Consider the following 12,498-nt stretch of genomic DNA (forward strand, 5'->3'; position numbering starts at 1 on the left):
CCTAGCACATACCTATCCTTATTGCACTATGTTAATTTTATTTTCTAAGGAGTCCAGCAGCAATTTTTTAATGCTTCCTATAAAATTATGGACACTGTTTTCTTAATTTTAAGTAAGGTTACATAAACCTACACTGTATGACTTTTGTGGGTTTAGCACTTACGTTTTAATTGTAATATTAATAATACATAGACCTACAATACATACCTCTCAAGACAGTACTACAACAAGTTATATAAAATTTTGGTGAAAACCAAGTGAGGGGTTCTTAATTCAGGGAATTTGACCTGCCCTCTATCCTTGGATGGAATCTGATTGCCTCCCATTTGCCCAGTTGTTGTATGGCCCTACAGGTTTAGTGCTTCCCCATAAATGTAATAATGAAGTATGATCTCTGAATATAATAATATTGCCCATAGGATGAGCACTGGATGCACAATAGAACTCAAAGCACTTCCACTTTGCAAAGTAATATATACATACTAATAGGTATACATGTTATCTGCCTCTGTTATGTGCATGTGTAAAATGCTATAAGTTTTTGTATGATAAATATAATTTAAAATACAAATAATTCGAACTGGCCTCCTATTTCTTGGATCATATCTGATTGCCTCCCATTTCTCTGGTGTTGTACAAGCCCTGTTGGTTTAGTGCTCTCCCCTATGACTAATAATAATTTAAAATAACCATTATTTAATTAATGTATATGCACTTCTCTGAATTTTCAACAGAAACTAACCTGTTGCACCAACATTGATTTAAATTTTACTCTTGCACCTCATCCCTACTTCCACAAACACCTTCCCTCACACACCCCTGCTCCTAATGGACCCCCTACCTATCATGGGTTGCTTGGCAGTGTCCTCAGCTCACACACTAAGGGTCCAGGATCAACCCTTGACACAGGTGAAAATTTAAGTATGTTTCCTTACACCTGCTATCCCTATTTACCTAGCAGTAAGTAGGTACTTGGGTGTTAGTTGACTGTTGTGGGTTGCATTCTGGGGAACAAGATTAACTAAGTTGCCCAAAATGCTTTGCATGACCAGGGGCTTTCTGTATGGTATGCCAATGATGTCAGCTATGGTCTGTATCAGTTGTATCATGCACTGTACTTGTAGAAATAAAGATTATTTTCTTTTCAACGTACCAGCCATCTCCCACTGAGGCAGGTGACCAAAAAAAGAAGAAATCTATAAAGTTTTTCTTCTTTTTATCCAGGAGAAAGGATTACTAGCCCCTTACTCCCAGCAATTTAGCTGCTTCATACAACATGCAAGGCTTACGGAGGAAAGATTCTTTTCCACTTCCCCATGGAGATGAAAGGAAATAAAAATAAGAACAATGACTATTAAGAAAATAGATAGGTTAGTAGTATACATATACCTGTATATGCATGTGTAATGTGACCTAAGTAGAAGTAGCAAGACGTACCTGTTATCCAACGTATTATTATTGTTATTATTATTACTGTTATTATTATTATTATTATTATTATTATTATTATTGCTTTTGCACATCCTTCCCTGCAGATCTGTATGACCCTCTCAGGTTTAATATTTAAATTGAATATAATAATAATAATATACATGTACTTTCAATGCATGGAATACTTTCACATCATTGATTATCAATGTTCGGTTCTCAATAATCAATCATAATCAAACTTATCTGGTGAGATATCTCAAGTGCCTATTGTTGCATGCTTGTGAGTTAACCATCTGCTGACAATATAAATAATTTAGTGCGTTTATATACAGTGTATAAAATATTAATAGTATATATATACATGTATGAATTTTTCTGAATTTATACCCTGGAAACTATACATGACAGTGTATTAGATATGACTAAGTACTAGTATAATATGGCAGAGGGACTTAATGAAAGGTAACTATGTTAATTGTTTGAATTATCTATTCGTGACTATTCATAGGTTCAGTGATAAACTTTATGATCAAACTGGTAAAACCTACTTGAACCTACCTTTGTGAATTCTCTGTTTCCATGAAACGACCTGCCTTAATGTGTTTCATAAAATAAAGACAATGTGTTGATGTTACTATTTGCTGGTGTATTTAAGTGTGAAGATCATATACTATGTTAAAAGAACATTTAAACTCATAGCACAAAAATATTCTGTTTACTGTAGAGGTTCCTAAGGAGAACGTTCTTTCATTTCAGATGTGATAATTATAAATTTCTATGGATTGCAAGCCATCATTTACTGATCCAGATTTGAATTTAATCCCATTGTTGCTTTGATTTTACAGGATTTCTACTTTCTTCTTGTTGGATTAAGTTTAATTTGGAATATAGTAAGATAACCAACTATTTTTTTTCAAAGTAACTCATCCCTTACATTTTTTTTTTCAACAATTTAGCCATCTCCTACCGAGGCAGTGTGACCCAAAAAGAAAGAAAATCCAAAAAAAAGAAAATACTTACATCATCAATTCAACACTTTCACCTCACTCATACATAATCACTGTTTTTGCAGAGGTGCTCAGAATACAACAGTTTAGAAGCATATACATATAAAGATACACAACATATCCCTCCAAACTGCCAATATCACAAACCCCTCCTTTAAAGTGCAGGCATTGTACTTCCCATTTCCAGGACTCAAGTCTGGCTATATAAAAATAACCAGTTTCCCTGAATCCCTTCACTAAATATTACCCTGCTCACACACCAAAAGCTGGTCAAGTCCCAAAAGCCATTCGTCTCTATTCGCTCCTCTCTAACATGCTCATGCAGGCTTGCTGGAAGTCCATGCCCCTCGCCCACAAAACTTCCTTTAACCCCCTCCCTCCAACCTTTTCGAGGACGACCCCTACCCCGCCTTCCTTTCCCTACAGATTTATACGCTCTCCAAGTCATTCTACTTTGATCCATTCTCTAAATGACATCTAGGTGAGTACAAATAGAAAACACATCTGTCTGGCTCTCAGCAGATGGAGGATCAAGCCTCCGCCACTTCTTGCGCTGAATTACCCAGGGTTTAGCACTTAACATGAATGATTTAACTCTAAATGACCAAACCACCTCAACAACCCCTCTTCAGCCCTCTGGTTAATACTTTTAGTACTCCACACCTCCTAATTTCCACACTCCGAATTTTCTGCATAATATTTACACCACACATTGCCCTAAGACAGGACATCTCCACTGCCTCCAGCCACTTCCTCACTGCAGCATTTGCAACCCAAGCTTCACACCCATATAAGAGTGGTGGTACCACTATACTTTCGTACATTCCCTTCTTTGCCTCCATGGATAATAAATTAGACAGATTTAAAGTCCTGGAGATGGGAAGTACAGTGCCTGCACTTTGAAGAAGGGGCAGGGATATTGCAGTCAGAGGATAATAGATTTAGATTTAGATTTTTTATTTTGACAAATTACATGGTTGTACAGAGGAATATAATAGTTGGGTGTACATGCCAAAAGCCCCTCTGTATGCTGAGCATTTCGGTCAAACTTAAAGATTAACTTAAGAATAGTAAGGCAATAATACATAGTTCATATGGTCATTAGATGAGTTAGAGTGAGTACAGGAGAATTTAATATTATATCAGGTGATGCTACATGGTTTTGATAAGTCTAGTAGAGACTTTACACTATTGAATTAGTTAATAAAGATTACAGTATTACAATGTAGCAATTTAAAACAATTTACAATGTGATGTATTACTTTGTAAATTGTTTTAAATTGTTACATTGTAATACTGTAATCTTTATTAACTAATTCCATAGTGTACAAAGTCTCTACTAGACTTATCAAAACCATGTTTACCTGGAGAGAGTTCCGGGGGTCAACGCCCCCGCGGCCCGGTCTGTGACCAGGCCTCATGTAGCACCGTGTAGCAACTAAATGAATGACTGTAAATATGTTTTCTTCTTTCAGTCTCCCTACCTTGGTGGGAGACAGCCGTTGTGCTAAAAAACTAATGTAAGTTGTATTGATATCTTAATTGATGTCATATGCAATTCCTGGGTATCTATACTAAAATATGTTTTGTCTGCAAAGCAAATTATTATAAACCTAATACAAAAATCTGAAGATGAAGATGTTTATGCTAGAGCCACTGGAAGATGTTCAATGCAGTAATCAAAGGCATGATCATATGTGGGTGGGGCCCACTAGTGGAAGCAGGTCAGGTCCATAAGGTAGGCCACAGATTTAGCAATAGAGCTGTAGATGTGGAGAGATGCAGCAGTTGACTAAATGTTCAAAATGTTTTGCATAATAAGGGTAATATATGCAAGATGATGTATTCTCATAACTGCAGCCAAACAAACTGCAACCCCTGAATTGCAACTTTGATTTATATATTAAAAAGATAGGAAATTTAACTTTAATAGTATCAACAAGTTGATGACTAAGACATGTGCAACACAAGAGAATCTGTATTGAGAGATGTATCTCCTGAACAACAGGTGTTATCTACCTAGAACAAACATCTGCAATACATGAGTATCTTTTTTATTATTATAGTCATGGGGGAGAGCTAAACCCGTTGGGATTATACAGCACCTATGGGAGGGGGGATGGAAGGTTTTCAGGCTCAATTCAGGGAACTGGAGCACAGATTCAATTCCCTAGATCAAGAGCCCCTCACCAGCATCAAGGAACCTCCCTTGAGTGGATGAGTATCTTAACTGAGAGATATATATATATCTCCTGCACAACAGAATTATCTATCTACAACAGAGGCATGGTGAATGTGGAAACTTCTACTGGCTAAGTTTATTCAGGTATACATAAATACAGTTACATAAATAATCATACATAGTAGCATATGTATAGAGAACGTTGGATAACCCCAAAAAAAGTCAGACAGCTCCTGTTTTACATAGAATAACAAAAAAAAAAAAAAAAGTAAAAATGACTTATTTGAAAATTTCCATTGGGGCCCTTAAGTTAGGCTTAAGTTTGCCAGAAATACTCTGCATATTAAGTGCTTTCTGCATGTACACACAAATATTCACCTTAGCACATTATTATAATAAAAAAGAAGCGCTAAACCTTCTAGGGTCATACAGCACTCTTCACTTTTGCACAAACACTGCATCATGCTGAAATAATAATAATAATATTATTATTATTATAATATTTGTACAAAAAGTAGGGAAAGGGAGGTAACGAGGTTTGATCCAAGGAAGGAGAGGACAATTCCAATCCTCTCCACCGTCATGTGGTTTTGTTTAATTAACAGGTTATTTATTATAATAATTATTATTGTGATTATTATATTAGTAAGTAAGTAAGTTTATTCAGGTATACACAGATACAGTTACATAGAATTATCATACATAGCAGCATATGTGTAGAGAACCTAGGATAACCCAAAAAAGTCAGACAGAGTGACTTATTTCCATTGGGGTCCTTTTACCTTATTATTATAATATAAAGGTTATAATATTTTCTTATTATTCTACAATGAAGATAACATCTTATTATCATACTAAAAAGACTATCTACTACACGAGGGTCATTAAGACTATCTACAATACGAGAGTTATTACTAGGAATAAGGTAAAATTTACACGTATGTTAGCTAAAAAATAGAAAATCATTCCCCTCCCTGTCTGTAGCTACATTCATCAGACACTTTTTGGCAGTCTTCTTGAACTGGTTCATGTTATGACTGGCTTTGACATGTGCAGGCAGTCTGTTCCATTCCTTTATTGCTGTACAAGGAGGCTTTAGGAAAGGTAGGGGGTGTGTGGACCAGGTGTTTACAGTGAAACATATAAGTGAACAGTATTTAGATAAGGCTAAAGAGGTCTTTGTGGCATTTATGGATTTGGAAAAGGCGTATGACAGGGTGGATAGGGGGGCAATGTGGCAGATGTTGCAAGTGTATGGTGTAGGAGGTAGGTTACTGAAAGCAGTGAAGAGTTTTTACGAGGATAGTGAGGCTCAAGTTAGAGTATGTAGGAAAGAGGGAAATTTTTTCCCAGTAAAAGTAGGCCTTAGACAGGGATGTGTGATGTCACCGTGGTTGTTTAATATATTTATAGATGGGGTTGTAAGAGAAGTAAATGCGAGGGTCTTGGCAAGAGGCGTGGAGTTAAAAGATAAAGAATCACACACAAAGTGGGAGTTGTCACAGCTGCTCTTTGCTGATGACACTGTGCTCTTGGGAGATTCTGAAGAGAAGTTGCAGAGATTGGTGGATGAATTTGGTAGGGTGTGCAAAAGAAGAAAATTAAAGGTGAATACAGGAAAGAGTAAGGTTATGAGGATAACAAAAAGATTAGGTGATGAAAGATTGAATATCAGATTGGAGGGAGAGAGTATGGAGGAGGTGAACGTATTCAGATATTTGGGAGTGGATGTGTCAGCGGATGGGTCTATGAAAGATGAGGTGAATCATAGAATTGATGAGGGAAAAAGAGTGAGTGGTGCACTTAGGAGTCTGTGGAGACAAAGAACTTTGTCCTTGGAGGCAAAGAGGGGAATGTATGAGAGTATTGTTTTACCAACGCTCTTATATGGGTGTGAAGCGTGGGTGATGAATGTTGCAGCGAGGAGAAGGCTGGAGGCAGTGGAGATGTCATGTCTGAGGGCAATGTGTGGTGTGAATATAATGCAGAGAATTTGTAGTTTGGAAGTTAGGAGGAGGTGCGGGATTACCAAAACTGTTGTCCAGAGGGCTGAGGATGGGTTGTTGAGGTGGTTCGGACATGTAGAGAGAATGGAGCGAAACAGAATGACTTCAAGAGTGTATCAGTCTGTAGTGGAAGGAAGGCGGGGTAGGGGTCGGCCTAGGAAGGGTTGGAGGGAGGGGGTAAAGGAGGTTTTGTGTGCGAGGGGCTTGGACTTCCAGCAGGCATGCGTGAGTGTGTTTGATAGGAGTGAATGGAGACAAATGGTTTTTAATACTTGACGTGCTGTTGGAGTGTGAGCAAAGTAACATTTATGAAGGGATTCAGGGAAACCGGCAGGCCGGACTTGAGTCCTGGAGATGGGAAGTACAGTGCCTGCACTCTGAAGGAGGGGTGTTAATGTTGCAGTTTAAAAACTGTAGTGTAAAGCACCCTTCTGGCAAGACAGTGATGGAGTGAATGATGGTGAAAGTTTTTCTTTTTCGGGCCACCCTGCCTTGGTGGGAATCGGCCAGTATGATAATAATAAAAAAAAAAAAATAAAAGGTGTTTGAAGCCTGGCCACTGACTGTGGCTACTACAAAGTTGTGCTCTCTCCCCCTAGTACTATGATTGCTTTGGTTCCCAACCTTGACAAATATTAATATTATCATCATATTATCATCATCAAGACTGGCTTGGTTGACAGTGCACTCGCCTCACACAGTGAGTGTCTGAGATTCAATCCCCGGCACGGGTGAAATGTTAGTCATGTTTCCTTAAGACACCTGCTGTCCATATTCACCTAGCAGTAAGTAGGTACCTGGGTGTTAGTTGACTGGTGTGGGTCGCATCCTGGGGGACAATTTACCTAATTTATCTGAAATGATCAGGCGCTGATCCACCAGGAGGCCTGGTCACAGACCGGGCCGCGGGGGCGTTGACCCCCGAAACTCTCTCCAGGTAAACTCCAGGTAACCAAAAACTTTCTATATTTTTATACAGTATGTCACTGATGTGAGCTATGGTCTGTATAAGTTGTATCATGTACTGGTAGAAATGAAGATTATTATTATTATTATTATTATTATTATTATTAATTATACCTGTGCCTAAATAAACTTATTCCTGTGACCCTTGTGGGTTCAGCGCTTTATTATGATAATAAATTACGTCTACGGGTTTAGCGCTCCTGATGAATGTTAATCCGTGTACTGCATAAAAAAAAAAATTTGGTAAGAGAAAATGCGAGTCATAATGAGTCAGTTGTCAGCCAGGAGGCGAGGCAGGTGGGTGTGTTGCTTGTGTTCTCTGGGTTTATTACCCTCATAGGGGAACGCTAGACCCGTAGGGGGGGTCATACGCCGCCCTGGAAGAATGGGAGGTTTGATCCAAGGGTAGGTAGCTCCAGTTCCTTGAATCAAGAGCTCTTCACCAGCGTGGAGGCACCTCCCGTGAAGGGTCCTGCTCCTGTTTTGGTGAATATTTCCCATATTTTTTATTAAAATAAAACTGTATCACGGTGTATATTTCGTATATATGATTGTAATAACCGGTGTGTAATATAACACAGGTGACAGTGTTGGGAAGACACTATACCAGGTGTTAATATTATATCCCCCCACCCCTCAAGGAAGGTTCCTTGATGTTGGTGAGGGGCTCTTGATTTATGGAATTGGATCTGTGCTCCAGTTCCCTGAATTAAGCCTGAATGCCTTCCACATCCCCCCCCAGGCGCTGTATAATCCTCCGGGTTTAGCGCTTCCCCCTTGATTATAATAATAATAATAATATATCCCCCCAGACGCTGTATAATCCTCCGGGTTTAGCGCTTCCCCCTTGATTATAATAATAATAATAATAATAATAATAATAATCATAATCAAATTTTTCACGACCCCACAATTTTTTTTACATTTATTTTTTTGTACAAATGTTTTAAGGACACACACACACACACACACACACACACATATATATATATATATATATATATATATATATATATATATATATATATATATATATATATATATATATATATATATATATATATATAAATAAAATATACACACTACACATATATGTACAAGCATATATATACACACCCCTCTGGGTTTTCTTCTATTTTCTTTCTAATTCTTGTGGAACAGAATTCTTCCTCCTTAAGCCATGAGTGTTGTAAGAGGTGACTAAAATGCCGGGAGCAAGGGGCTAGTAACCCCTTCTCCTGTATATATTACTAAATTTAAAAGGAGAAACTTAAGTTTTTTCTTTTGGGCCACCCTGCCTCGGTGGGATACGGCTGGTACGTTGAAAGAATATTATATTATGTGTGTTATATAACAGATGACAGTATTTAAGAGAATATACCAGGTATTAATACTATCTCGGCTTTAAGGCTTCATATATATTATATACACATATATTATGTAGTATAATACATATACACACATATATGGTATATTATGTATGTAATATAACAAAGATAACAGTCTTGGAAGACAACACTTATTATGTGGCCCATTAATTTTTTTACCATGTTACAAATGTTTAATATTTTTAATGGCTTTAAAGGCACATATATAGTATATTATGTAGAAGTTATATTAGATAACCCAATATAGTGGAATTTATTTTCCATTGGTGTCCTTGAACTATATTTTATTAATGTTTTATAACAATATGAAGTTCAACGATGAGAAATTTCAATTACTCAGATATGGTAAACATGAGGAAATTAAATCTTCATCAGAGTACAAAACAAATTCTGGCCACAAAATAGAGCGAAACACCAACGTCAAAGACCTGGGAGTGATCATGTCGGAAGATCTCACCTTCAAGGACCATAACATTGTATCAATCGCATCTGCTAGAAAAATGACAGGATGGATAATGAGAACCTTCAAAACTAGGGAGGCCAAGCCCATGATGACACTCTTCTGGTCACTTGTTCTATCTAGGCTGGAATATTGCTGCACACTAACAGCACCTTTCAAGGCAGGTGAAATTGCCGACCTAGAAAATGTACAGAGAACTTTCACGGCGCGCATAACAGAGATAAAACACCTCAATTACTGGGAGCGCTTGAGGTTCCTAAACCTGTATTCCCTGGAACGCAGGAGGGAGAGATACATGATTATATACACCTGGAAAATCCTAGAGGGACTAGTACCGAACTTGCACACGAAAATCACTCACTATGAAAGCAAAAGACTTGGCAGACGATGCACCATCCCCCCAATGAAAAGCAGGGGTGTCACTAGCACGTTAAGAGACCATACAATAAGTGTCAGGGGCCCGAGACTGTTCAACTGCCTCCCAGCACACATAAGGGGGATTACCAACAGACCCCTGGCAGTCTTCAAGCTGGCACTGGACAAGCACCTAAAGTCAGTTCCTGATCAGCCGGGCTGTGGCTCGTACGTTGGTTTGCGTGCAGCCAGCAGCAATAGCCTGGTTGATCAGGCTCTGATCCACCAGGCGGCCTGGTCACAGACCGGGCTGCGGGGGCGTTGACCCCCGGAACTCTCTCCAGGTAAACTCCAGGTATATTATCAAGGTTAACGAGTAAGGTTATTTAGGTACAAGTAACATAAGTATAATTATCATATATAGTGTGACATGTAAATTACCTGATATGTGGAAGATGGCTAATGTAATTCCTATTTTTAAAACAGGGGACAAGTCGTTACTGTCAAATTACCGCCCAATAAGCCTGACCTCAATTGTAGGCAAATTACTAGAGTCAATTATAGCTGAGATTATAAGAAGCCATCTCGATAAGCATAGCTTGATTAATGATACTCAGCATGGATTCACAAGAGGCCGGTCTTGTCTAACTAATTTATTAACTTTCTTCAGTAAAGCTTTTGAGGCTGTTGACCACGATAAAGAATTTGATATTATTTACTTAGATTTTAGTAAGGCTTTTGATAGAGTTCCGCACCATAGACTGTTAAAGAAAGTGGCAGCTCATGGCATTGGGGGAAAAGTGCTCTCGTGGATCGAGTCATGGCTCATTGACAGGAAGCAGAGAGTGTCCATAAATGGGGTTAAATCCGAGTGGGGATCTGTAACAAGTGGCGTTCCACAGGGATCAGTCTTGGGCCCGCTGTTGTTTATAATATATATCAATGATCTTGATGAGGGAATTACTAGTGATATGAGCAAATTCGCCGATGACACAAAGATAGGTAGGATAATTGATTCAAACGTAGATGTTATGGAACTTCAGGAGGATTTAAACAAACTCTATTCTTGGTCAGAAAAGTGGCAAATGCAGTTCAATGTAGATAAATGCAAGGTTCTGAAGCTTGGGAGTGCCCATAACCCTAGTACTTATAAGTTAAATGATGTAGAACTTAGCCATACAGATTGCAAAAAGGACTTGGGGGTTATGGTGAGCAGCAACCTTAAACCAAGACAGCAATGCCTAAGCGTACGTAATAAGGCAAATAGATTACTGGGATTTATATCAAGAAGTGTAAGTAACAGAAGTCCAGAGGTCATACTGCAGCTTTATACATCATTAGTAAGGCCTCACCTAGATTATGCAGCTCAGTTCTGGTCTCCATATTACAGAATGGACGTAAATTCGTTAGAAAACATTCAGCGTAGGATGACTAAATTAATACATAGCATTAGAAATCTTCCTTATGAAGAAAGATTGAAGACTCTTAAGTTACATTCACTTGTTAGACGAAGAATGAGGGGAGACCTGATCGAAGTGTATAAGTGGAAGATAGGTATTAATAAAGGAGATATTAATAAGGTCTTGAGGATGTCTCTCCAAGAGAGAACCCGCAGTAATGGATTTAAATTAGGTAAGTTTAGATTTAGAAAGGACATAGGAAAGTATTGGTTTGGAAATAGGGTAGTAGATGAGTGGAACAGTCTACCTAGTTGGGTTATTGAGGCTGGGACTTTGGGTAGTTTCAAATTTAGGTTGGATAAGTACATGAGTGGGAGGGGTTGGATTTGAGTGGGACTTTCACATCAGAGCTTATTTCTTGGGTGGCATTGAAAATTGGGTTGGGTAAATGTTTTGTTAGTGGGATGAATTGTAAAGGACCTGCCTAGTATGGGCCAACAGGCCTCCTGCAGTGTTCCTCCTTTCTTATGTTCTTATGTTCTTACCTAGGATAACTCAAAAATAAGTCAAAGCAGCTTATTTCCATTGGGGTCCTTAGCAGCCACTTATTATGCTCAGAACACCAATGGAAATAAGTTACTGACTTTTTTTGGGTTGTCCCAGGTTCTCTACACACATGCTGCTATATATGATAATCTCTATGTAACTGTATTTGTGTATACCTGAATAAACTTACTTGTATAGTTTAAATCTTATTTGCATCAGCTATAGTATATACAGAAAAATTACATTACTATTTTATGATAACTTAACCTAGTAATATCCCTATAAGTCTTCACATTATTATTATAATCAAGGGGAAGCGCTAAACCCGGAGGATTATACAGCGCCTGGGGGGGGGATGTGGAAGGCATTCAGGCTTAATTCAGGGAACTGGAGCACAGATCCAATTTCCTAAATCAAGAGCCCCTCACCAACATCAAGGAACCTTCCTTGAGGGGTATAAGTCTTCACAAGGAATTTTAAAAACATCTCCCAAACACTGCTGTCTCATCCAGGCATTTTTTTTTTTTACTACATAAGCCATTACCATATGCACATAAAGCATCAGTATGGTAATATAGCATTATAAGATAGATCCGTGTAATGTATTTTTGTCGTCATGTTGAAAATCAATATTTTTTTTTTTTTTTAAGGAATTTCTTTGAAGAGAACAACCAGTTGCTATCATGGCAGCTCAAAGGATTGCAGTGGTGAGTAATTTCAGAGTTATTTAAATTTTATTTGCCCTTATCTAAACTCAT

At 38.1% G+C, this 12,498-nt stretch overlaps 1 protein-coding gene across 5 annotated transcripts in view; it reads left to right on the forward strand.

Moving 5' to 3' along the window:
* The first annotated feature begins 1,770 nt into the window (after nucleotides 1-1,770).
* Nucleotides 1,771-12,498, forward strand: part of LOC128703189 (carbonyl reductase [NADPH] 3) — a 31,172-nt gene continuing 20,444 nt past the window's right edge. For 3 of the 5 annotated variants that reach the window (XM_070103411.1, XM_070103409.1, XM_070103412.1), the window contains exons 1-2: nucleotides 7,849-7,889; nucleotides 12,391-12,447. In XM_070103411.1, coding sequence (XP_069959512.1) covers nucleotides 12,424-12,447 — 24 coding nt within the window. In that variant the 5' untranslated portion in view covers nucleotides 7,849-7,889; nucleotides 12,391-12,423. Of the gene's footprint in view, nucleotides 1,894-7,848; nucleotides 7,890-7,938; nucleotides 8,079-12,390; nucleotides 12,448-12,498 lie in introns of those variants that run through there. The other 2 variants (XM_053797770.2, XM_070103410.1) reach the window with 2 other exon arrangements.

This window comes from Cherax quadricarinatus, chromosome 85, assembly GCF_038502225.1.
Source record: "Cherax quadricarinatus isolate ZL_2023a chromosome 85, ASM3850222v1, whole genome shotgun sequence".
In the NCBI taxonomy this organism is placed as follows: domain Eukaryota; kingdom Metazoa; phylum Arthropoda; class Malacostraca; order Decapoda; family Parastacidae; genus Cherax; species Cherax quadricarinatus.